This window comes from Anomalospiza imberbis, chromosome Z (genome assembly GCF_031753505.1).
Source record: "Anomalospiza imberbis isolate Cuckoo-Finch-1a 21T00152 chromosome Z, ASM3175350v1, whole genome shotgun sequence".
Taxonomy (NCBI): domain Eukaryota; kingdom Metazoa; phylum Chordata; class Aves; order Passeriformes; family Viduidae; genus Anomalospiza; species Anomalospiza imberbis.
Genome location: NC_089721.1, coordinates 11,509,641 through 11,534,655, shown reverse-complemented (window position 1 = coordinate 11,534,655; position 25,015 = coordinate 11,509,641). Strand labels below are relative to the sequence as shown.

At 36.8% G+C, this 25,015-nt stretch overlaps 1 protein-coding gene across 1 annotated transcript in view; it reads right to left on the bottom strand.

The window, feature by feature from the left end:
* Window positions 1-530: 530 nt before the first annotated feature.
* WDR70 (WD repeat domain 70) overlaps window positions 531-25,015 on the bottom strand; it is a 125,779-nt gene continuing 101,294 nt past the window's right edge. Inside the window, exons 14-18 of the mRNA XM_068176283.1 lie at window positions 13,483-13,583; window positions 11,986-12,065; window positions 9,149-9,265; window positions 8,662-8,824; window positions 531-1,002 (exon numbers count right to left, since the gene is read on the bottom strand). Of these exons, the coding sequence (XP_068032384.1) occupies window positions 918-1,002; window positions 8,662-8,824; window positions 9,149-9,265; window positions 11,986-12,065; window positions 13,483-13,583 (546 nt within the window). The 3' untranslated portion in view covers window positions 531-917. The remainder of the gene's footprint in view (window positions 1,003-8,661; window positions 8,825-9,148; window positions 9,266-11,985; window positions 12,066-13,482; window positions 13,584-25,015) is intronic.

Here is a 25,015-nt window from a genome sequence, read left to right as displayed (position 1 = left end):
ATTCTGTGTTAAAAAATGAGAATTTTCCATATTTAGACAAACTACTTTATAAAGAATAGTATCAGTCTTCAGAAAGTGAGAGGCAGAATATACCTTATTCAGGCATACAACAAAGTCAATACACACAAAGACCTGGTATTAAATACACAGATCTGCTCTATCCTAAAACTTATCCATACAAACTAAGAGGGATAACAAACCTCAATGAAATTTTGCATCAACTTGGCAATAAGCACATTGTTTTCACTACACTAAATTATGTAACTGTCCATTGCAATTTCACATTATTAAAAAAATATAAGCTCTATACAGTGCTACTGTAGATACAACACAAACTGAAAAGGAACATCATGCAAAGAAGTAGAGACACTAGAAAACACATTTTCTAAGATTCACACAGTGAATTGAATTGCAACTCGTGAACAAACAAATGAACTAAACTTGAATATTACACAGTAACTAATCTAAACTTTGGTGCACCTGTAAAGCAGTAATCTCTCACCTCTTAACTGGAAAAAATAAAAAAATAGTCTGAGAAATTGTACCATTTTATTTGGATACTTAAATTCATTGAACATTGTCATGACATAGCTTTTGTAAAGTTGGCAGTAATGAAAAAAACCAACATTTGGCAATATAGCGAATTCACTATTAATAAAGAAACATTTTTCACTTAACTCACAAAGCTAAGTAACTGACATACAGGAGTTATTTGCACAATATAAGTAATTCCTTATTACAAAATTCAGATGTGGATTTAAGCCAGTGTAATTCAACAATCCCTTTTTATACTGCAGCAAGTTTTATAAATTGAAGTAATATTTGCTTTCAAATTTTGACCTACTACCCCAAATAAAGAAATAAATGTTTCATCTTGTTTCAAATGCTCCAAAATTACTCTTTAAACAAATTATTTTTCAAATTTTACGTTTTTTCCACTCTGGCTTGTCTGTTTCATCATCTTCTGGTTCCACTTCTGCAAAAACTGTTTTTGGCTGCGTTCTAGAAAACATTAAAAAGATTAAAATAGCGGTCAGACTACAATACTTTATCAGAAACTGTATTAGACAGGCCCTAGAGACCAGCAAAATAGATACATATAGACACTTGCAAAAAAAGAGCATACTAGGCTTGACAATTTTTTGGTTTTGACAATAGCCTATCAACTAACCTACTCAGAACTGAAGAAACCTGCAGCTCACAGAAAAACAAGCACAACAAATGCACACATCTAGCAAGTATTATTTCCTCATTAGCTTACAATCAGTATCTGTATGTTCTATGAATAAAATTAAGACAGAAGTGAGGAACAAATAGATTTAATTCCATGCTAGAAAAGCAGAGCCACTGGCCTCCTCATTCCATGAATTTTTGAAAAGAAACTTCCATTTTGATACACTATAGAACAACATCAGCCAGTAAGTGAAAACAGAACAGCTAAGCCAGGTTTCTGGCTAAGCTTATGCATGAAAAAACAGCTTCTCCCCCAGAGACTTTATCTAACACTACTGTAACATAAAAAATGTAATGATCTTCATATGAGAACACAGTGTATCTGAAAGTCAAGCTTGATGTTTTCAAGTCCTCCACTCTTTGCATGAACTTTAAATACCACTTAAATTTTACAAAATAATTACTGATTATTTTCTAAATGAACACAGTATCAAGTAGCAATTCAGTAAATTGTTTGGACATTCAGTTCCCTTGTTTTACACTTTAACAACTGCATGGTCCCCTTTTCCAACTTAATTCTCAGCACAATCACTGCACAGCTGAAACTATCAGATTTCTGATGCTGGTTGTGCTCAACTTCTCAACATGACAAAGTATAAAATGCACCCAAGGCAGTCATCATCTCATTACTATATTAACTAATGTTTTTGTATCAGTCTAAGGATGTGAAGCATTATTATTATTATAATAACTGTTATTTGGCAAGCTCTACAAAATGCATAAACCTTACCAAAACTGTGTCTGCCTTATGTAGCACAATAGGCAAAATCCCATGTTGCCTCTGACTTCAAAGAGTAATAGCAAGCCATCAGCTCTTATGGAGCAGGATTCTCTACATGTTAAATATGTGACACAAAAAGGTTCAAAATCATCCAAACTTGTCAAAGACAACTCCCCTTACATGCACGATCTTTCTATTGCCCTGCCTGCACCTCCATCCTCCAAGCCTGGAAGAAAGGGTCATGCTGATAATTCCAGAGATGGCCCTACTGAAGAACTCTGACTGGCACGTGGTCCCTGGGTGCAGCTACCTGTAGCAGACCTTGCACTCAGATGAGGACCTATACTGTGGAAGTTAGATGAGTCCTTCTGCTGTCCATGGAAAGCATAACTGAGATTAAAAAATATTTTCCAGTTTTAAAATTTTATTATAAAATAATTGCATAAACTCTACTTAACCATTGCTGAAGCAAGAAGTTAGGGGAAAAAAAAAAAAAAAGAAAAGGGAAAAACAATCAACATTGAATCTAAAACAGATACCAGGGATGAAGGCTTTATTGGCTGAAATACTGGATTTTCCTAGCTGCTGAAAAGGAAGAATATATGTAATCTTCTCTTTTTTTCCGACAAAGACACACTGACAGAGGTTTATTTAGCCCATTTTAGCAATGTACCCTCCTTTCACCACAACAGATGAAAAATATCTGAATGTCCTCTAGGATGACCTCCATATTAAGAGTTTCATTAGTAAAGCACAACTAATCAAGTGGAAGACTAGAATTTCTGACCACAAACCTGCAACTGTCGTAATTCAGATAAACATGTCCAAGTTAGAAGAATGAATACATTTGTGAAACAAGCAGCAAAACCTAAGCTTTTTCCAGAATAGGAGTGGCTCTGAAAAAAGGCACAGACTTCAGAAAAGGTGAGTGTGCTACTGAGTACAGGAAAGCTGAGGTAGGGGAAGAAGGGGAAAAAAAGAAACAAAAAAAAGAGAGAAACTGTACCATAATCAGTATTCAGCCAAAGCAAAAATATGCAGAGGAAGTCAAGTCTGCTTGCTATCTCACTTTTTAAAATGACCATGAAATAGCTATAGCCTCAGCTGAAGTGTAAACTGTTCCACCTCCACAAGCTCCATAGCTGTAATTGGGGTTCCTAGGGTGATTCATATGCCTGACCATTTTAAAACACTGGTTTTGTTATTGCTTTATCAGCAGTGATAATTTAATCTAATTTAAACACATTTTTTTTCTGCTTAGTAACTGCAGTAAATGTAGGAATTTGCTGTATGATTAAAATTCATAATCAAAAATTATCAAAACAAGTTTTCTTCTATTAAGTATTCTTATATCTGAGGGCTGTGTTCTTTTTCCCCATCAAATTTCTCCATTTTAATTATACCTGAATTTGGGGGTTGATTTCAGTTTGTTAGGAATCTGTTTGGCAGATCCCATGGCAGAATACTATGGAGGGCAAAGGGGCCTAAGGAAAGTTGGTTGATATTTGAGGAAAGCTCCTCAAAACAGATTACATTTAATCCGCAGAAAGTACAGCCTGGCAGTAGCCTGGCATGGATGCATATGGATCTGACTGTGATAACCACAAACTCCAAAAGGGAAGAACACAAAGGAGGCAAGGACACCCTCAGCTAAGAGGAACAGAGGCATTACATGAACACAGAGGAACAGAGTTAGGAGAGCCAAAGCTTAGAAGGAACTGAAACAGAAAAGAAATGTGAGAGGCAAGAACAAAGGATTTCTACAGCTACATTGACAGCCAAAGGAATGTGAAGGAAAATGTGCTTATTGAGCAGGTACACCACCAACATATCATATGGAAAAGGTCAAGATACTCGGTGCTTTTTTCGGCTCCACCTTCCCTGAAAAGGTCTGTCCTCAGGCCTGCAAGCACTCCTACATTATAGCAGAGTCTTTGATAGGGACTAAAACATTTCTAACGGGAAGAGGAAGTCAGAATTTGTAGCTCATTGGACATGTAAAAATCCGTATCACATGCATGGATCCAGAGGTGCTGCGGGAACTGACCCTTGTCATTTCAAGGGCACTCTGTCAGCACTGAGATGATATGGTGACTGGGAGAGAGTCTCAATGGCTAGAAAAAGTAATCATCATCTTTGTGAGGGACAAAAGGTGGATTTGGGGAATTACGCAACCTCAGTTTGCATTAAAGCTATGTAATGAATCCCAGCAGATTCATTACATAGCTTTCCTGCGAACTGAGGTTGCGCATTTCCACATATATGAAGGACATGAAGGTGGTAGGGAACAGCCAGCATGGACTTAGCAAAGGCACACTGTGCCCAGCAACCAGATAGCTAGAGAAGAGGCTGCCCAGACAGGTGTGGGAATTTTCATCCTTGAGGATATTTAACCTTGGTTGAGCAAGCCCCTGAACAACCCGAATCTAACTGGATCTGAGCAGTGAACACACTTCAAGCAGGAGCTTGGACTAGATGACTTCAGGTATTCCCTTCCTACCTAAATTGTTCTATGATCCTGTGTTTACACATGACTGTCAGCTGAAACCAGTATCTCATACACTGAAAAATGCATTCCTATTGTGGGTTATGGTAACAGGCTGCAAACAAAAATGGGAAAACAAACTAGCATGATTTATTTATACTATGTGCTTCTCTTTACTTCAGTGGTTTTCAAGATATTCAGATATGCAGACCTCCAGAAAATTTCCAGGGGCCATGAAGACTGCTTTAGTGTCACCACAATCCCTCTGGTTATGTGTTGTTTTTCTTAATTGCTTTTCAGAGATCCACTAAAAGTAGCTCATTGACATGTGAGGATCATAGACTACCAGATAAATAATACTGCAGCAGCACAACCAGCTGGAGATGACAACTGCATATCACAACATGTGACTCATGTCAAAGTAACTTCTGAAATTTGTGTTTACATTGTACTGAAACAAAGAAAAAAGATTTTCAAGCAAGCTTGGAAACCAGAATAATGTCATAAAGGTCACTTCCAGATGGAAAAGTTAAGGTTTTCAGCATCAGGCGCCTTTTTTATTCTTTATCCCACCAATCAGCTTGACTCTTTTCTAAATCTCATGGGCTTCCCTAACTTCTGCAAAATAGAAATTTACAAAATAATATTTTGGATAAATATAACAATGTATGCCAACAAGGCTGCTATTACAAGACATTCTGCTCAGTCCTGATTTTTCATCTAACCATACTTGAGCCATTACATGACACTTCACAGACTGGCACTGCCCTTGAGAAAAAAGTTCAGTGAACACAACACAACTACAGACTCTTGCTTCAAGTCATTCCCTTTCGAGAGTGACAAGCAGCAATGAAAAAGACTGCAAAATAGGGGTAACATCAGTGAAATGAAAGGTATTTTCAATAACTCCAGTTTACCTTGCTGAGGAGGGAAATTTCACCCTCGCTTTCTCTCTGGTACAGAAGAAAGCTGCATCTGATTAAGCACTCAGCTACAATGCTTAGTAATTCTTGCTGATCCTTCAGAGGGACATCTGAAGTCATTATAGTATATCTCTACAGCTGTGTTAAAACAAACAGTTCACAAAGAATGTAATTTTCAAACATTTACAACTGATGCCTCAAGTTCCTTTCCTGCAGTTCTTTACTTGAAATCTTCAATCTGTCCTTCCTTTCCTTTCCTTTCACTCCACTGGAATGGCTCTTGCCAAGGACTCTAACAAGCCTTTTCCTCAGAAATCTCAAGATCTTTTCCTTATCCTCATCCATTACGACTTTTCTGCTGTGTTGATCATATCTTATTTGACACTTTATTCACACTGCACTTCTGTGACATGTCGTCTCCTGATTCAGCATGTACTTCTTATCACCCCTGGTATCCTTTTCAGCAGCATCTGTTTTTCACCCATTCTTTTGCCTCCTGCATACTTCCCCCGCCTTTTTGGCTCAAATGTCAGGGGGAACAGAAAGGTCAAATTAATGATAATAAGCTTAAAAAATTTTTCAAGTGATAAATAATACAAACAGATATTCAGCTTCAAGAGTAAATTGGGCATCTTTAATGCCAAAAAGAGATATATTTTTACATAGAATGCATAAGCTAACACCAGAAGTCATGTGTTTCTTGGAAAATTTACTGAAGTGAAAATCACAGACTCACAGAATGGTTTGGGTTGGAAGGGACCTTAAAGATCATCCAGTTCCAATTCCCCTGCCATGGGCAGGGACACCTTTCACCAGACCAGACTCAGAGCCCCATCCAGCCTGGCCTTGAACACTGCCAGGGATGATGCATTCACAACTTCTCTGGGCAACGTGTTCTGTGCCTCACTACACTCTGAGTAAAGAATTTCTTCGTAACATCTAATCTAAATCTCTCTTCTTTTAGTTTAAAACCATTTCCCCTTGTCCAGTCATCACCCCCGCTATGCAAAGAAGTCACTCTCCCTCATAATACAATTAAAAAAGCTTTAAATCTGTTAACTGATTGAGAATGATGTAGCCACAATGGATCAGGAACAGACAAATTAATCCAGTCATCATATTCCAAGTTATGAAAACTGATTAACCAGAAAAGAGCATTTCTTAATCTTCCCAGTCTAAAATTATTTAATAACTATCACTGGAGAAAATGAAGTAACTATAGTTTCCTCATACATTTTCTGAAGAAGGGGAGTGAAAACTTTATGTACATAGACAACACAGGACCAAATGCCTTGTCAAACAAAAGATATATCAAGTTGATAGTTTTATACCATTTTTAAGTAAGAATTTACTACAAGGAATGTGGAAAAACTGGTAGCAGAAGAATAAAGTAGAAAAAGAATAAACACTATTTAAAAAATGAATTATACTGGAGGGATGGTTTTTAGGTCTTAAGACAGTATATGATTTTACAAATGTACCAGAATATCACCTTTCCTAAATCTACAGTGTAACTTATCCTATAGCTAAAGCATCTGTCCAGTATACAAACCAGTACTGCAGGATAATTTGGATCAATTACTTGCAATTTGCATATTTTATTAAATTTAAGTCTGCAAGTACATCTGTAAAATGCATTTGATGTACAGGTTAAATATCCATGCTTTGTAAAATCAGATGCAGGATATAATTATAATAGCATATATTATTGTATTATATATATTATAATAGTATAGCTTTATGTGGCTGTTATTATAGTCCTGAATTTCTGAAAACTAAGAACAAGACACAATCAAGTTTCTGCATTTCATTGTCTTAAATATTGTTATTGTTGTTATTGTTAATAATGTTATTATTGTTTACGAGGTTTTTAATGCTCTTTGCAGAGAGTATATCTGAAATTGAAGCAAATGAAGCTTTTAAAGCAAGAATAATGGCTTGAGGCTCGTTGACAAAGCCATCAAGGCAGCGTGCTGCTGGCTGCAGTCCAATTCCCCCACATACACATCACCGTCTGGTGTGTAAGTTAATAGCAGTCTGGACATGCATCCTGCCCACTTCTCAGCCAGCTCTCCTCTTCCCCTGCAGCCACATCTTTAACAAGGAACTGTAATGAGATCTGGCCACCTGACACAGTAAGCCTTCTCTAACACAGCTTTGTTTTAAAACTTTCATGTCTACTACATTGCAGGTGTTGGGGATGAAACTTAATATACAATCAATGAAGTTAGTAAGCCCAAAACATGCTGATGTATCTATCTACTTGATGGAATGTGTGGTTGTATTTACTTTTGAGGATGGAATCGTCAAATAAAAACAGATGCCTACACATCCTGAATATATTTCCTCTCTCACAATCAAATAATTAAAAATTAATATTTAACATATTCACTACAACAATGGCTACAGAATTAGGCTTTTAAATATCCCATCTTTGGTACTGAGAGTGATACTCTATAATGCACTGGTTTGATACATAACACCAAATGCCGTACTTATCAATTATCCGTGTGTCACACTTATTAGTTACCTGCTCAAAGCCAGGCTGGGTCACTGATATTCTCAAGCTGCTTTAGAACTGCTATTTAGTTATCTTTGTGAACATGTGGGTCAAGTCAGAAAACAAATGTCATCATCTGAAAGCTGTGATTCTGTGGGGTTACCAAGGTTTTACCACAAAAATCTTGATAAGGCTCTTTAAGTTATGTAACACCTTAAAACGTATTTCTTTATGTTGAATTTTTGGAAGGAGATTTTATCAGCTTTTAATTTTTACCAGCCGCAATTTTTAATATTGCTGTACATTTAAAACCAAGTTAATTCAGGCAGTTACTTGGGTCCTCATTTAGGAAAAATTCAGATAAAAATTTATGACAGTTGAGAAATCATCCTGTCATAACAACACATAAATATTTTGAAGGCTTAATCTAAGAATCAGTCAGAACTAGAGAGTGTTCTAGAGGGTATAATGGGATATATCCCAATATATCAATGGGACAGTACCCTATTACAAGGTATATTGCAGTTTAAGATACTGATTTGGAGAAGATTCTAAACTCAAATCAACTTTGAAGGCATTAAAATAACTTCTAGCACTGGCACCTACATTTTAGAAGTGGAAATATGAAATTTCAACAATTTAACCTCCTGGAAACTCCTATCTTTATAAAAGAGTATATTCTCGCATTACGTATTTGTGGCACCAATCCAAAAAAGGCAAAGTAAAGCATTAAAAACATCTAAACTAAACTCCTACTGGACTCTAGAAATATTACTTGTATTCTTAATTGTTTCCTTACTTAGCATATGCCGGAGCCACCCAGTATGGATTTTCCTCTGCTTCCTTCGCATGACGTAAAATGGCCTCTCGAGGATTGCTGTCATCTGTCTTGTCCAGGGCAATGTTCTTGACTATATATGATGACAGGGTGACCCCGTGAGTCCCAACACGGCCACCACGACCTGTGGCATGAAGAGAAAAATATTTAAGAAATATGCAGAGCCTGCACCGGTGACCTGATAAAAAAGGTTATTTAAAATGCTATAGGAAGGGTTTAACTTAGGGCTGCATTCAGGTGGGTGTTTACTGATAATGTAACTCAAAGTAAGCCATTGTAATTACTCATTTTTTGCAGGCAAGCACTCCAATGAGACATCAATGAGACACTGCCCATACATCTATGGAGTAGAGTCACCCCCAAAAAATGCAAATCCAAATGAGTGTAGAACCAAAGCATGATGGTCCCTTTGGCACACAACAGTTCAAAATTATTATGCCTAGATTACCTGCTCCTGCTACTGGAGGTTCAGGTTTGTGAGACTTCATGGGGTCCAACCTATCCTTCTCCAGCTGTTTCCTCGTGCTTCGTTGTTGTGGTTCACGGAACATTGGAAGCGCATGGGCTGAAGGGTCACAGTTTGGACAAAATAAAATGTTAGAAATTCCATTTTCTTTTTAGAATTTTAAATACAAAGAGTTGGATTCTTTCTTACAATGGAAAAGGTGTCAGGAGCAGCCTCCCGCTAATCCCATATCGAAACAGTGGTTTACTGAGTTGTACTTTCAGGCATTTCTTTCTGCTGAATTTTTTGCAGCTAAAAACATCAGATATCAGGGTTCCTTCAGGCAGGAGGCTCTCATCTGAAATACTGTTTGCACCATTTATGCATATTTCATTCATACCTCTGCCAACATTAGCATTATGACCAATCAGTTACTCTTTTCTGAACTTCCCATGCTTCTTCAGCTTTCTCATATTCTAAGAGCATGACAAGGCACTTGATACATTTTTGGATATGACAGAGTAGAGCAGAAACCCCTCAATGATTCCAGATGTGATTTTAGGCACATGAAGTCACAATCATGTTCTTTCTTAAATAATAAGATTAATCACCATTGGAAAAATATCATAACTGTGAAAGCCTGGCTAAACTGTCAGGATTTAGAACTTTTATGTCCTCATAAAAGTGCTATCTTCAGTCACAGTAATGGCTTTGATCCACTCAGCAGAAACACCATGCTAATGGACATGGCTTTCTTGCAGAGAGGCTTCAATCTCACATACAGTTGTGCTCATTGCTGCTGTTTCCCAAAACCTGGGAAATTGTGCAGTGGTCAAATGATCCAATAAAGACAAAAAATAACCAAACAATTCTTAAATTTAGGATCATCTCTATATTGAATTAAAAAAATCAGGGAACATTCAGGTACTTATCAGCTTGAGTTTTCAGCTTATTCTGTACGCCTGTTCAATTTATTAGACTGAATGAAGTCACAGCCTAGTGACACACAGCAGATCTTTGGAAACAAATGTTTAAGTTTTATTTTTGCAGATTTCATTACGTATGAAATGCCAGGGAAAATTTTCTGGCAGGCATTAAGTTTGATCAGTTTCCACAGAGCATCTGAGGTGACTAATGCATAGATCCAAGCCTTTGCCATTTGTGGAGTCAAGGTTGTCTAAGGGAAAACCATGCCGTGTATTCCTGTGTTTTAAAAGTGACACTTAATCCCTTAAAACAACATTCCTGCATTTTAAGTAGCCATTACAGACAATTCTGATATTAAAGAGCAACAAGAAATCTGATAGGAAGAAAAAAAAAAAAAAAACTAAAAGAAAAAAGAGGGGGAAAAAGGAGAGGAAAAAAGGGGTCAGTTCACTTTGCAAAAGCACTTCAGAGATCTTCAGGTCTTCCCAGTTCTATCTGTAAACTTAAAAGACAAACATCTAACTTCTGAAAAGTATCCAAAATATGCAAAAAAATTTAAAATTTGCTGAGCAAGTCCTTACAATGTTTTTCTGCATTGATGTATATGGAAGCATCTTTGTTTAGTTTCAAAATTATGTGGAAGAAACATCTAATCAGCTAGAATTCAGTGATAAAATCCCAAAAATGTGCATAACTTGGGCCTATATCTTTCAATGACATTTATAAACACCACTGAACACACAAGTTACACTGAATTTTAAGCAGAATTTGCTTTAAAAATCACAGAAGTTCTTTAAAATATAAACACTAATGACAGTGCACACAAAGCATTACAGTGAAGGATGTTGTAAGGATAGATCAAGAGTACCCAATGAGGATAAATACCCCTGATCATTGGCAGTTGCTACTTATGTTTACCCCAAAAACTGGAGCTGGACATCTGCGGCAGTAACATAAGTTAGAGACAGCTGTGGCTAGAAAGTGCCCAAGATGGGAACCCGGAACCAAAGTGCCTTGATATGGGTCTAGTTACCAAGACTGGCTAAACTTCCTCATTCTCAACCTCTTTTTGTTTATCATGCTGCCAAACAACTTGTTTGTTTTATAAAGAAATGGCTTTAGTATGTTTAAAACCAAGACTACTAGAAATCAGAACTGAACACCCTGGAACTGGAAGATGATGAAGAGAAGCAGGACACTACAACCACATGACTGTTCTCATTTTATGTGAGGAAACACTACACAGGGTCCAAAGGTATGTTATGTTATTATATGCATTATGTTATGCTAATAGGGACGGTCAAGATCTCTCAGTTATTTCCCTCATTCCATTGTAAAATCTGTCATTGGGAAAAGGCAGATCATTGAACATTTTATAGTAGCAATGATAACTATTTCTTATGTGTCCCTGATCCTTACTACAAACCTAAGTTCTCAAAAACCCCTAAGGCTAGGGATAGTTAAGCTATTTAAAACCTTGTATAACTTCGGTAAGTTACAAATTTTGAAAAATCGTTTGTTATTTGTTCAAGACCTATCTCCCATCTCTGATTTTGTCACTGGTACTGCAAAGTGGAAAAACTCTTCCTAAATCCACCTACATTCCAAAATTAAGTTACGGAAAACTGACGCTGTAAAAAAGCTCCACAATTTTTGGGGCTTTCAGGAGCACCACAATCAAGAAACCAACCACTACTAACAACTTTACAAAGCATACAGATTAGATATACCCTTCTGTTTGCGTAACACTATAAAAAAATTGTATGAAGCACCAATATATGACACCAGTGACCAATGCTTAATGAAAGACTGGCTTTTAGAGGAGGAAAAATAAAGCTACACAATCTGCAAATAATTTCAAACCTAAGAATGAGCTAAGGATTGCACTATAAAGATATGTTTAAATTTCTTACGTGTTATGATGTAATCCTGCGTGAGAGTCTCTGCTTGTCTCTCTTTTCGTTTTGTTTTGACCACACATAATTTTGCTCCCCTAGGAGGAAACAGAGCAGTTCAGTTAGTCTGTTTATACCAAACAGAAACCAGTTTTTATTCAGGACAGTCTCAACAAAATTATACAGCACTCTAAATATTCATGAATGTGTGTATCTTTGCCTATTCATGCTCATGTGAAGCAGGGTAGGGAGATTACAGTGTTTCTGTTATAGAGCAGTTTATATGACACAAGAAATAAGGATGGAAGATTCATTTCACACTCCATTTGTCCACAGTACTTTAGTTTGCACACTAGAAGTGCTGCTCTCCAAACGTGGGCACTCATTTGCTCCTGATATAATTCTTCCTAGGCAGAAGAGTTGGCTGTTACCTAACCAGAGGTGCCTGTAACAACATTGAGGCAGGAAAGACTGCATAAGCCTGGCTACACAGCAAGATTGATTTAAACCAGTGGTATTTACCTCCTTATGGTAAATACCAGGAAACGGACCAGGCACAAAACTGCACTAGGGCTCTGTGGCCCAAAAAATGATGACCAACTCCCATGTTCTCTAAACTGCCAAAATCAGAAAAAATAAAACTGATTTCTGGTAATCTTGCAAACCAGAGTTTATCTTCACACGGAAGTGCCCAGGTGACAGTAAGTATCTAGAAAACATTAACTCAGTTTCGTTTAGGATGCCAGCAAAACAAAGATACCAGATACATAGGAAGAACACCTTATTTATTCCACTCAGTATCAATGAATTGTACATTTTCTTCCAGCTGTCAGGAAGGAAGAATGCCCCACCTCTCCAGCCAATCTAGGTGGCAAAAGAAAATTAATGACAAAACAAGTATTTATAGGTTACTTAGGCCCTCTTCATCCTAGGCTGGCAAGTCACTGTCTGATAAATCAGTACCACCTTTCCCTTAGATGTACAGACAAAATTCCCATGTGATAAATGAGGGTGGTGAAAAAGACTAAAAGAAAGGTGGGGATGTGTTTGTTTGCTTTACACATTGTCAAATTGGGTCTTCCAGCATTATTTCATTAGCACTGAAGTTTGATGCTTCTAAACAAGATTTTTACTTCAGGAAGAAAATATGCATTACAAAACCTGAATACAATACAAAAACCTAAATACAATAAATACCCACTCAGTAACACTTCCTCAGCAGCTTCCAACAGACAGGAAGAAAGGTTGTTCTTACTGCATATTTCATTCAATTAAAAAATGAAAGCATTTGTAAATTCAAGTAGAACAGCCAACATACTGCAAAAGGAAAAGTCCAGTGGAAAAAGTGCCACTCTTCATAAGCAAACATTTTGGGTTATTTTCTTTCTACTGCTGCTGAATAAGTAGAACTCTGCAAAACCAAACCAGTTTTATTCATTTCTTAGTATAATCACTGAATCACAGAATCAGGCTAAAACTGAGAAAAAAAACCCATAATAAATCATAATTACGTACCTCTGGCTTTTGACAGGATCATAGTACACTTTGGCTAAACCATTTCCAGTACCAACCATGATCTGGTTCAGCTTGGGATGCCAAAGACAACGCACAACACTCTGAAAATAGAGTGAGATATTGACAGTCAGATGGTCATTCATCTGGATCTTAGAATTAATATTCACATTGTCAAAGAGTGCACCACACTGCAGCAGGACCAAGTTTAGGCATATGAATGAGCACATGAATATGTGAATTAGTAACTCCAGAGTAGAATACAATGTAGAAGGAGTGACAACACCAGCATGTAGGCAGAGAAGGAAGTAAAAACTGGTGACAGTACGATAACCAGTGGTTTCTACAGACTATCTGCTGCCAGGATCTTCATGGGCACAATGAAAATGGAAAGTTAAAGAGGGATTTGAAGGAGAACAATTAAGTGCTTCAGATAAGATATAGCGATTCAGGACCTCATGACTTTTGTACTCTTATTTTTAATTCTTTATTCTTCCACTTCATTCATCAATTTATCTGTTTTGTCCCTTCTTGTCATACACTGTTGACCTTTTCCCTTGCTGACTGCAGAAACAGAAGAGATGCTGATTTTCACTCTTGCTTCTTTCTTCCCCACAACATTAAGAACTTGGTATTTGAAGCCAACGTCTCACAGTACTGTCACCCTTCTGGTCAGCACTGAAACTCATTTTCAGACATTAAGAGTATTGTTCTACATGTGACTGTGAATCTCCATGTGAGTACTGTTCTCTGTCTGATTCAGCAAGACACCACAGAAATTCTAAGACTCAAACGTCTGACTCCAGAGAGCCAAAGTGGGCACAATCTACCACAAAGGACAACACATCTCATCAAAAACACAAAAGAAAGTATCTATTTTTGACAGACAGTAATGCCTTAAATGGCTATTGTCCAAGGCTGAAGTTGGTTTGTGCTACTTATGTAACAAATGCATCCAGAGCTAGCAAGATGCATTATCTTGTTAGTATTTAATGGAACAATGCTCCCTTTTCTAGCCTTCCCTTTCTTCTCCCTTCAACTTCCATGTGCATGTTCCATACTATTTCTGGTTTGGTCCAGCCTCCATTTTTTTGATGCTAGGAGACACATAACATTAAAAGTATCAAAAAAAATCTGAACCCCATTCAGCCATCATGAATCAGAACTTCATTTTACCACAACATGATGCATGACAGTCTCCTAAGCTGTTTTTAATGCTTTGTATTCTCTTTTAGGGGAAAAAAAAAACTGACTGAGATGAAGTTTAATTAATCAAACAGCCATTTTTACAAGGCTCTTCAGCAAAGCATCCTCCTACATACAACATTACACTTTCCCATTTACTTACAGGTACAAATAAACCTGGTTTGCTTATTGCGAGACAGCTACAGAACAACATTTTTAGAGGTAAACATGAAGTACACAATACAGAGTTGCTAATAAGTTGTTGGATTTAAGTAAGAGTCTTACATACTGTTATGTAATGCTCAAAATGCTAAAGTAACTCTAAAACACCAGAACTAGTAACAAATATTGAGGGTCAAAGGTGGGTGGCCTTTTCTTTTATTAATATTTATTGCATGTGGTTAGCCAGCCTTTTTAAACTCTGTAGTTAATGTGATTCTCCACTTTCTTCTGTCAAGTAAATGTATTTTATAGCATGGTAGTGGATACCAGCCAACAAAAACAAGCGTGAGACAGTGTAGCTCAGCACTGATGGGGTTTGGTGAGTTTCTAAGTTGTCAAACATGCACAGCACACTTAAAACCACCATGGCACGTGTTACAGAGCAGGCAAAAGAAACTGCCATTAAATGTAGCCCTATAAATCTTTCAAAACCATAAAACATTCCCAGAATATAATTTGTTAAAAACTAAACAAACTCAAGTTCTGAACATGCAAGTAATTTTATCAATCCAATGGTATATAAACCTACTTTATAAGAAATAATAAAAACTATTTCTGTGGTTTTTAGATTATTTTAAAAACTGACAATTCTTCAAAAATACCAAAACAATGAATCCCTGAACTGTATCGTAAAAAATTTTTCCAATCATTTAATCCTAAAGAAGACAAAATTCTAATTAACTGTACAACAAAGGGAAGATTGTAGGCTAGGTATTAATACTGGGAAGGAAGGGTAAAAAGAATCGTTATCACACAGAAATAATGAACACTTAAAGAGCATTTATTCTTTGATGCCTCTAACTTCTCAACTGCTTCTACCTAGAATAACTCAGGTAGACATCTTTATCACTGGAAATGCTAAACATCAAATTCCATCTCAAAGAAGGTCCTACCTCCCAGCTCTCCAGGCAAGTAAGTATGTTAATTGCAGACAAAAAAGTGTTTTCTTGCCTTTGCCTACGTGAGCATGTAGGTAGGTACACACCTACTGATACTGAATTTTTCACAACTCTAGAATGGTTGTGGTTGGAAGAGAGCTCTGGAGATGACTAATTCAACCATCCTTCTCCAAGCACGGTCAGATACTAGAGACAGCTCAGGATATCACCATTTGCTTTTTAATACTTCCCAGGATGGAAACTTGACAGCCTCTTTCACCAACCTGTTTCAATGTACAACCAGCCCTACCATTAAAAAATCTAAAAACCCAACCACAAACCACAAAAAAATTTCTTTCATTTAAAACAAGAAAAACCTATGTTGATTCTGAAAGCAAAAAAATGTCAGGTCATGGCTTAGCAAATGGAAAATGTCTTGCAACAAAGAAGAATGATAAATGCAGAATGTATAATCACATAAGCATCTTCAGCATTTGAAAATAAGATTTCAGTGACAGCTGAATGTTTTGGACACTATGCTTTTGGAGCATGAAGTTCTGGAAACCTGTCATAAAAAATCCTGAAAATAATTTCGCCATAGACCAACGTGGCCAGCTTTGTGATTACAAGAAAATTACAAAAGATAACTACTTGTAACAATTTAAAAGTTTTTTTGTACTTTTGTTATGGCAAAAGCATTAAGTTCTTCAAATTAAATCAACCTGAAAAGCCTTTGGCAATGTCTATTGCATATACAAGCACAGTAGCTTGCATTGGGAAATACTGGGAAAACATTTTGAAAGTATTTTTGTGAAGACAGACAGGGAAAATATTAAAAATATTACCCAAAAGAGAAACACTGCAAATTTACCTTCTTGATTCTCACTGTGAAAGAGGTTAGAACAGATTCAGTGGGTGTCATTGTCTGTAGGCAGTTCTGGGGTGGTTCCCACATAGTCTTACCCCTATCCATCTGTTCTCACCTCTGTGTTTCCCTTTGAGTCATGTAAACAGAGCTGTTGCTGCAGGTAAACAGTAAACAACACCAAATAATTTTTCTGTCAGGTTATTCTCCATCTAGGTGAGCTCACTAGGCAACTACACATACAGCTTTTCTGGTACTGAGCAATACTAGTGCTTTGACAAGAGTTAACAGCAGTGTCTCTAAATGAGAAACTGAAGCCTCATTTTCTGTAACACAGAACGGAACACTTATTCTGGCCTAGGAATACAGCCCTGTGTTTAACACGCATAGTGGAGAATAACTGAGGCAGATCTGTCAGCAAGCAAAAGCTAATTATCTCAACTGAAACTTTCCAGAGAACTTGGGCAACACCCTGACAGGAGTAAACAATGCAGAGAGGGCATTTTACAAGGTCAGCAAGAAAAGATTTAAATGATTTGTGGCACAGGAGTGGAAAATTTACCCCCTAAGATGAAACTATGAAGCTGGTACGGTCATGAAACTACAGACTGATGTCAAGGACTGGAAGAATTTTCCTGGATCTTTGCTTATAAAGATGGTTTGAGACTGCAGCAGGAAAGACAAAATTCAGTTCCCTGGACCACACTTCAGATAAAAACACTCAGTTTTAGAGTGTGGATAGAACCGATCCAGGATGGGATGCACAGTCTCAGAGGAGTCAGTACAGGTCATGAAGGAAAGAAAGGTTAATAATTTCTAGTAAGAGGGACTACAAATGGTTAGAGATCACACATTGACACTTATTATCTGGATTGCGAAAAGCTGCAGAGAGGATGCGCTGTGATAAAATATATAAAGAAAAAAACATAAATGCATTAATTAATGCTGCATAATGCAGCAAGTATTGCCAGTTCCTGTGAATTACACAGTACATACAGTCTTCACATAAATGCTACATCTTAGACCTAAAAGATTTTTCTGCAGTATTTCAGAGCCTGAGCAGTCGCTTAATCTTACTAGTATATTTTGAAGCTACCAAAATGGTTGCTCATATTGAGGTTGCTCATTATGTAACAAAATAACATGAACATATATAAAGAATGTCTCTTGAAAGCATTATTCACCTCTATCCTCTTTCACTCTGCTGCAAAAAATTAAGGGAAGATTCAGGTTTCTGTCCATCAGTGCCTTCTTGAATTCCTATACTAACATTTTACATGTCTGTGAGCTGATCTTGTACAAAAGCATGAATTGTTTTTTATTTGGTGCTTTTTGGTGTTTTTTATTTCAGCTGAGATCCAACAAAATCTCACTAACTTTTTATGTAAACAAGCCCCATGATAACAATTAATCTTTTTCTGTTAGCAAAATTTTATTAAACAGACATGTATGTGTGTACGCCTATGGAGGTCATAATTGCAACAAAACTGGCACGATAATGATTTCACCATTTTCCAAAAAATTCCAAGAACTTTATATTTTGGACATAAGTAGGAATCACCATACAATTACAGAGCACTTAGGTCAACAGGACTATATTCTCTCCTTGCTACTGCAAAATGAAAAGTAAGTTAGAGGGGCCATATTTTACAGTGATATTTTAACTTCTTTTCCCTCCTTCAAGAGGACTTAGTGCTTCACAGCCAGGCACTGTTTTCTTTGAAAACTACCCTTTCTCCCTGAAGACAGATAAGTTTTAAGGTTAAGTACTATGCAGTTATCTTTGAAAATGATTATTCCATGTAAAGTGTATTTTCAGAAAATGCATGATAATGTATCAGTTTTTCAAGTTCAATACTAAATCTTCTCCTGCCATGCAGGGAAGAGAAAAGAAAAACGTGTTTCCCTATCAGTTATGCACTCTTGGAATAAAGATTTTCCATTTTTCTTTCTTTTCACTTCAGGTACACACTTTCAATCTTCTCTGGTTGTTCTTGACTTTCAACTGGCTTATACATTTGCTCCAAACACCAGATATGACTAATCAGTTAAGAGCAGCTATCAGACTTTTAGGCAAAGTTCACTGAATTACTGTCTCCTCCCATGGCTATCAGTGCAAACTATTGAAATGAAAACACTGACAACAAATCTGCTTTGCAGACTGCATCTACCTACTTCCATCCCTACATGAAACTACCCTGAGCAGCTGGAAATCTCTAGTGAATGATTCTGACGTACAGCTAATATTCATATTTACCCTGGGCTGAATGTGCAGCCAACATTCCACCTGTAAACAGGTAAAATCAAAAGTGATCTTCCAAATAGCCACTAGAACTGCTAATTTCAGATAAATACTGAAAATGGAAAGGAAACATGCTAATCCCAGGTTTTCATACATCTCTAACCTATGAAGCAAGAATTCATGAACATTTGATGTTTCTTTGAAAGCGTTACACTTTATATGAAGTTCAGTAACTCCATGGTGAAGTCGCTGATGTTTTGACAGTTGTTGGGAAATCAGGTGCACGTAAGAGAGCGTAGGCTTTGCTCTCAGCTAGCACAAGCCTTTCAGAGACTGGCAGGCTTTTCTCCTGTGAATTGCCTACAGTCAAAAATTCTTAAATCAACAGAAATTAATGCAAAAGTAACCCATTATCTCCTACTTTGCTATTGGCAAGGTCAGAAAACGAGAGATTAAATGTTCCAGCTCTTTAGTAGAAGACAATAAACACCCACAGAGGGAAGTAAAGAGTTTAGGTGGGACTTGTTTCATCAAACTTAACATGTCTACACTTTTAATCTTTGGAGATCTATTCTTTAAATACCTACAAACATCTCCCTTTAAAGTTAACAGAGAGAAATAAGCATTTTACAGTGGACTTCAGCTAACCTATTTGAGAGATCTATTTTAGGATGGGATAAAATCACAGTCTGAATATGTTTATTTTTCTCTGTTGATTAGAAAAGGAGCCTAGGGTGACTGGATCAGCTGTAGACATCTATATTTGGTCAGGTGAACCTCTACAGCCTACAGTGGCCAAAATAGCTATAAAAGAAAAACAGAAAACTAATGAGGGTCTATATTACAGCATGTTGTGCTACTTTGATGAAACTCCACAGTTCAAGATAAAGAATCCTGGTACCCATATTGAATGCTCCTAGCGCAGAAAGAATACACCAGACACAAACTTCTAAAACTGCCCAACAGATCTTAAAAACCTTAGCTTCAAAGATCAGGTGTAGCTCTGGAGATACTAAAAAAACGGAAAAGGGTTTAAACAGAAAAAAACTCTATATTTGCCCTTATTGCTTACCCCTTTCCCAACCTACAATCTAATAAATAATTCCTCAGAATCTGTTCTGAAGATATACAATAAAAAAGTGAAAGCAGGAGCTGCTGACCTAAGAAAATCTTTTTGGTCAGGAGAATAAAAACTTAAACAAACCTCCTCTCTTTCCCATGTGAAAGCTTTGCTTCAGTGGCTGTGACGGTATGTGATGGGCTCTGTTTGAACAGCACTGCTTGGATTCACTGCACCTGGCTGTCCAGGCAGTCAGACAAGGGACATGTCGGCAGGGAAGATACCAAACATGTAAAATGACATTCTGACTGTGATCGTGGATTCTGTAAGGACAGGTGATCCCAGCAGTTGCTAAGTGGGGCTTTTCTGACTGAACTGAGTATTTATCTTAAATGTAATCCCTACAAATTCCAGTCTTTCTGAAAAAAAAAAACTTCCCTGTCAAAATCAGTGCAAGTATGCATGCAAGTAGTTTATTTAGCACATCTATTCTGTCCTTTCTCCTGTAAATTTGTCCTACATACTTACAATGAAAAACCACTTGCAGTATCTTTTGCACTTGTAGCACAGGAGCTCAAAACTTAATAAATAATACTACTTAGGAAGCTTATAATAAATCACCTTCCAAATTAACATCATCTGTTACCTAAGCTTCTATCATATTTGTATTTGAGAGGGGTAAGCAATTTCAAACTTGGGCTGGATAGAGGGATGAAATCTCAGTGTGGCCTTTCAGCTTTGTAGTTCTAGGACTTGTACATTAAGTCTTTCTGACTTTAGCAGTATGTCTCCCCATAAGAGAAGGGAAATGTACAAAGTTACACCTCTATTTATTTAATACAGTTTTGATGTCTTTGAATAAAACATCATATGTTTAGATGTCATCTGCTGAAGACAGCTTCCCACCACCACAAGACTGTTCCCCATTCCTGTTTGGTTACTACCGCTTTTAAACAACTTCTGTAATTAGGAAAGATATTAAAGCAGGGGCTCTCAAGCTTTTCCATTTTACAATAAAGGTGTGGAACCATTAGAAACTTCAAATATTTAGACTGCTGTGCAGTGGATACAAATCTAGGCTTTGTACAAACTTTCACAGACATGTTTTATGTGGCTCACATTTCTCATGAACCCAAAAAAACCTCTGCCATGTTTTATCTTATATATCCCTGCAAGAATGCATACACTACTTAAGAAAAGAGAGGAAAATGAATCAAAATATACTAAAAATCTCATGATGAGGAAAGATCCATATGCATTCTAATTTAGAAGGAGTAGTAGAGAAGAGCTCTCTCCAAGATCTCAATGCTTTAAAAGAAAACACTCACGCATACTCCATGAAGTTCAGAAACAGGCTAAGGACTTTTAAGCAAGTGTTTCAACACATTTTCGCCCATGTTAACAAATAATTTCTCCCCAGCTCTAAGCAATTAGAATTTAAAGGAAAAATTAAAAAAAATCAGAAACTTGAAGTTCTAATCTGTAGATAATAGCAATCTTATCTGCAGAAATACCATAATTTCTATACAATAATCAAAGATCATTGATAATGATGCCAATTCCTACTGCACACTCTGTAAACTCTTTCCACTGGTGTCTTGGAGCAGAGTGGTGATACAACTGCCATCTACCTGGCTTGCCACGCTGCTCCACCTGGAAACAGCTTGTCAGCCTCCTGGAAGCACCAGAAGAAGGGATAAAACTGTGTAACTCTTATAAAACTGCTGAGTTTTAAATAATAATAAAAAAAGTTAAATAACAGATTTAGAAGTATGCCATTTTCAAATGTCTGCCAAGCTGAATAACAAATGCTTCCATCTTGTTTCTTCTTTTGAGCAAAAATACAGTTAACACATGTTCATACTATGCATGCTCTGATTTATAAAAAGGCTGCTCACATAATAGAAATGTACTAATATTATATTTTAAAATCTACTGTAAACCCCAATTGCAAAAATCTTCACGTTCAAGATTCCCCTGGAGCTCTTCCAAGGAAAAGAGCCAACTACAATAAATAAGGTGGGAAGTTAGGGAGTATCTACAATGTAGTGACCTGCAATCATCAGATTTAAAATACTCATGAGAATACAGTAGTGGAGGAAAGAATACTAATGTTTTTCCCTTGTGAAACATAACTTAGAAAATGTGTGGAAATATTCAATAGAAAATGGACCAGAAATGGATAAAACTTACAATTTTCCATGTAGAAAACAGAAATATCCTAAAAAATATTTTCAGAGGCCATTATTTTAAAGAAGGATTTCAATACAGAAAACATGGGTAACAATGCTGTACAATTCAACTTTCAAGGTACAGCTAAAAAATATATTTTTACAAGAGCATGGAGCCACTGAACAATACTTTCCTCTTCTAGTTAATAAAAAAGTAACTTAATCAAAGTGGCAACCTGTTTCCCTTGTAACTGCAATTGTCAGGAATTTTCAAACACCTGGTCTGTTAAAATTACAGCCACACTTTCATCTCCATATATCATAAAAATAAGGGAGACAACCTTCATGTGCACTCCCACTGTTACAGGGACAAAACCCTCACAGTTTATTACTCTGCATACCTCAAACCTCTAGTGACATCTCCCCTAAAACAAAGTACATGCTGCTCCAGGATACACAAAGGGAAGGACCACATTGTCCTTATATATATGGAAGCAGAAAATAAAAATTGACAGGTGTGTATATATCTATTTATCTACATATCTATATATATAAAAGAAAACACATTCCTGTGATTCATCTCTTATACAAGGGGGTGGCTTTGTTCACTCTAAAAAAACACATAAATTTACTGGGTCTTTAATATTGCATTAACTTATCTATTGTGGAAAATACAAAACAAAACAAAACAAAACAAAAGTTGCATGACAATCTCTTCCAGAAGTTAAAATAATTTATTTTTCTTAAATAAAGAAAAGCTTTAAATCTCAGTGAAATGGGCCACAGTGGAAAGGCCCTTTATATTACTGCACCTAATAAATAGAAAATGATATTGTTTAAGGTCAAGGAAAGAAATACTGCAATCCTGTATCAACCAAGCATAAAGGATGCTGGAAGGTTCACACTCCTTTTTCCTTCTTTCCTTTTCACTCTTTCATCTAAAAAGAAGCTTTATTTATAGCTTGTCTCAGAGGACCTTCCTGAAACATCCTTAGAGGTATTTTCAGAAGTATTTAATAATTTAACTTTTGCTTACATTTGAGAAACTAAGAAAATATTGAAGAATCCTCCTAATAGAAATAGGTTTCCCAAAGCAACCATAAATCTAAAGTTTTGGATTACTGCTTATTTACAAAATTCTGTGGGATATTTTAAAAACTTGCACATCTCATTTTGTCATGTACACAAACTCATAATCTTGGCTCATTTTTAAATTAAATTATTACTTCAATTTTCATTAAAAATCAGCAATTCCTGTAACTATACAACTTCCTTTTTTTTTTCCTTTCTCAGTGCCCATTCTTGCTTGGCAGTAACAGGGTGTAATACTTGTCCCTTCCATATGGGGAAAATGAGTACTCTACTGCTGCCAAGATCAATCTTGTCTGTAATAAGGATAACTACCGGCGTCGGAAGTAGCCAAATGAATGACAGACGTGAGAGTGATTCAAGTGCCTATCCACAGCTATTTTAAACTAAACTGACATTGGGGGAAATCTTGTGTACCCATTTCTTTTTTCCATACACTAGGTATTTATAACTGGTTCCCATGAAGATCTCATGCTTGCATAACCAAAGCAAGAATTAGGAATAAACTCTTCCTGGCCTTCATCTGGCAGTGAAATCTCCCTTCCCTTCCAGACTGCATATCCCAAAGATGAGACCTCATTCCACAGCAGCTACAGGTCTTCCTGCCTCTCACACAACCTGACAATAAGAAAGGGAAACAGCCTCTGAGTTCCTGGACATAAGCTCTGCACTCCCATATTCTGGCAGTATTGTTTCCTGACATCTGTTTAAGTCTCCTTATCCATGTAAACAGAGTGATGAAAGGTTCTGTGTGCAATTATAGGTATTTCGGATTAAATAAGCCTCTAATGCTCAAATTGAGAAAGTTCAATAAACTTATTGTGAACATTCGGTAAGAGAGCAGATGAACCTTTGATAAATAATACTATCAACATAGAAGAGAAAGAGAAAAAGTATGAAAAGGCTGCACATTCATAATAGGATATTTTCAAGTTCCATTAAAAAGAGGGAATTCTATAAAGTTTAGTAAACATGACCATTGCCATAATACAAAGCCCTCAAAATCTCCTATTTTACCTTTACGTACCAAGCCAGAGCAAGGCTTGGGCACTGCACACAGAGCATCAGCTTTCTTAGAGTGGCAGAGGCAGCTGCTCCAGCCCTGATATAATTTTGATGTAACCTGCAGGAAGTAAAGGACCCTGCCTTAACCTGCAGCACAGGTGATTTCTCTCCTTGGTAAACTCAAGGAAAAAAAAATCACTAAGTGCTATTACCTGCAAAATTCCTTTATCTGCACCAAGATATCTTGAAACCAGCAGTCACTGGAAGCAGAAAGAATGGTCAGACAAGAACCAACAGTTTTGTCTTTGTCCTGTTCATACCTCCTCCAACTACTGGCCAGAGACAGAGCCGATGGTCTCCAGGACTTCTGACATTAGTTTTCTTCAAAAAGCATTGCTATTCATCTAAGAAGCTTGAATTCTACAAAAGTCCCAATGCCTACATGGTGGGATGGCATGCAGGAGTGGACACAACAACACAGCTGTTTAAGCACAGATTGTGTCTGAGTAACAAAAAAACCCAAAACACTAATACAAGAGGGAAAAAGCAAATTAATATTCTGTACCCAGCCACAACAGCAGAAACTAATCAGACTGTTAGCCCATTAGTGAAACCACAAGGTTTCACTCCAGCAGCTCTTAAACAGTAATGGATTTTCCCATGAAAACTTGAAAGAAAAGGTGAAAAAAGGTTTGTGTGGTATGATGGAAAGGAATGCCAGACACAGCTTTGGTCAAACATTCCCATAAAATATTTTCTCATTACCCACTAAGTTCACTCACAGGCCAATTTCACTGACTATTTCACTGACTATTTACC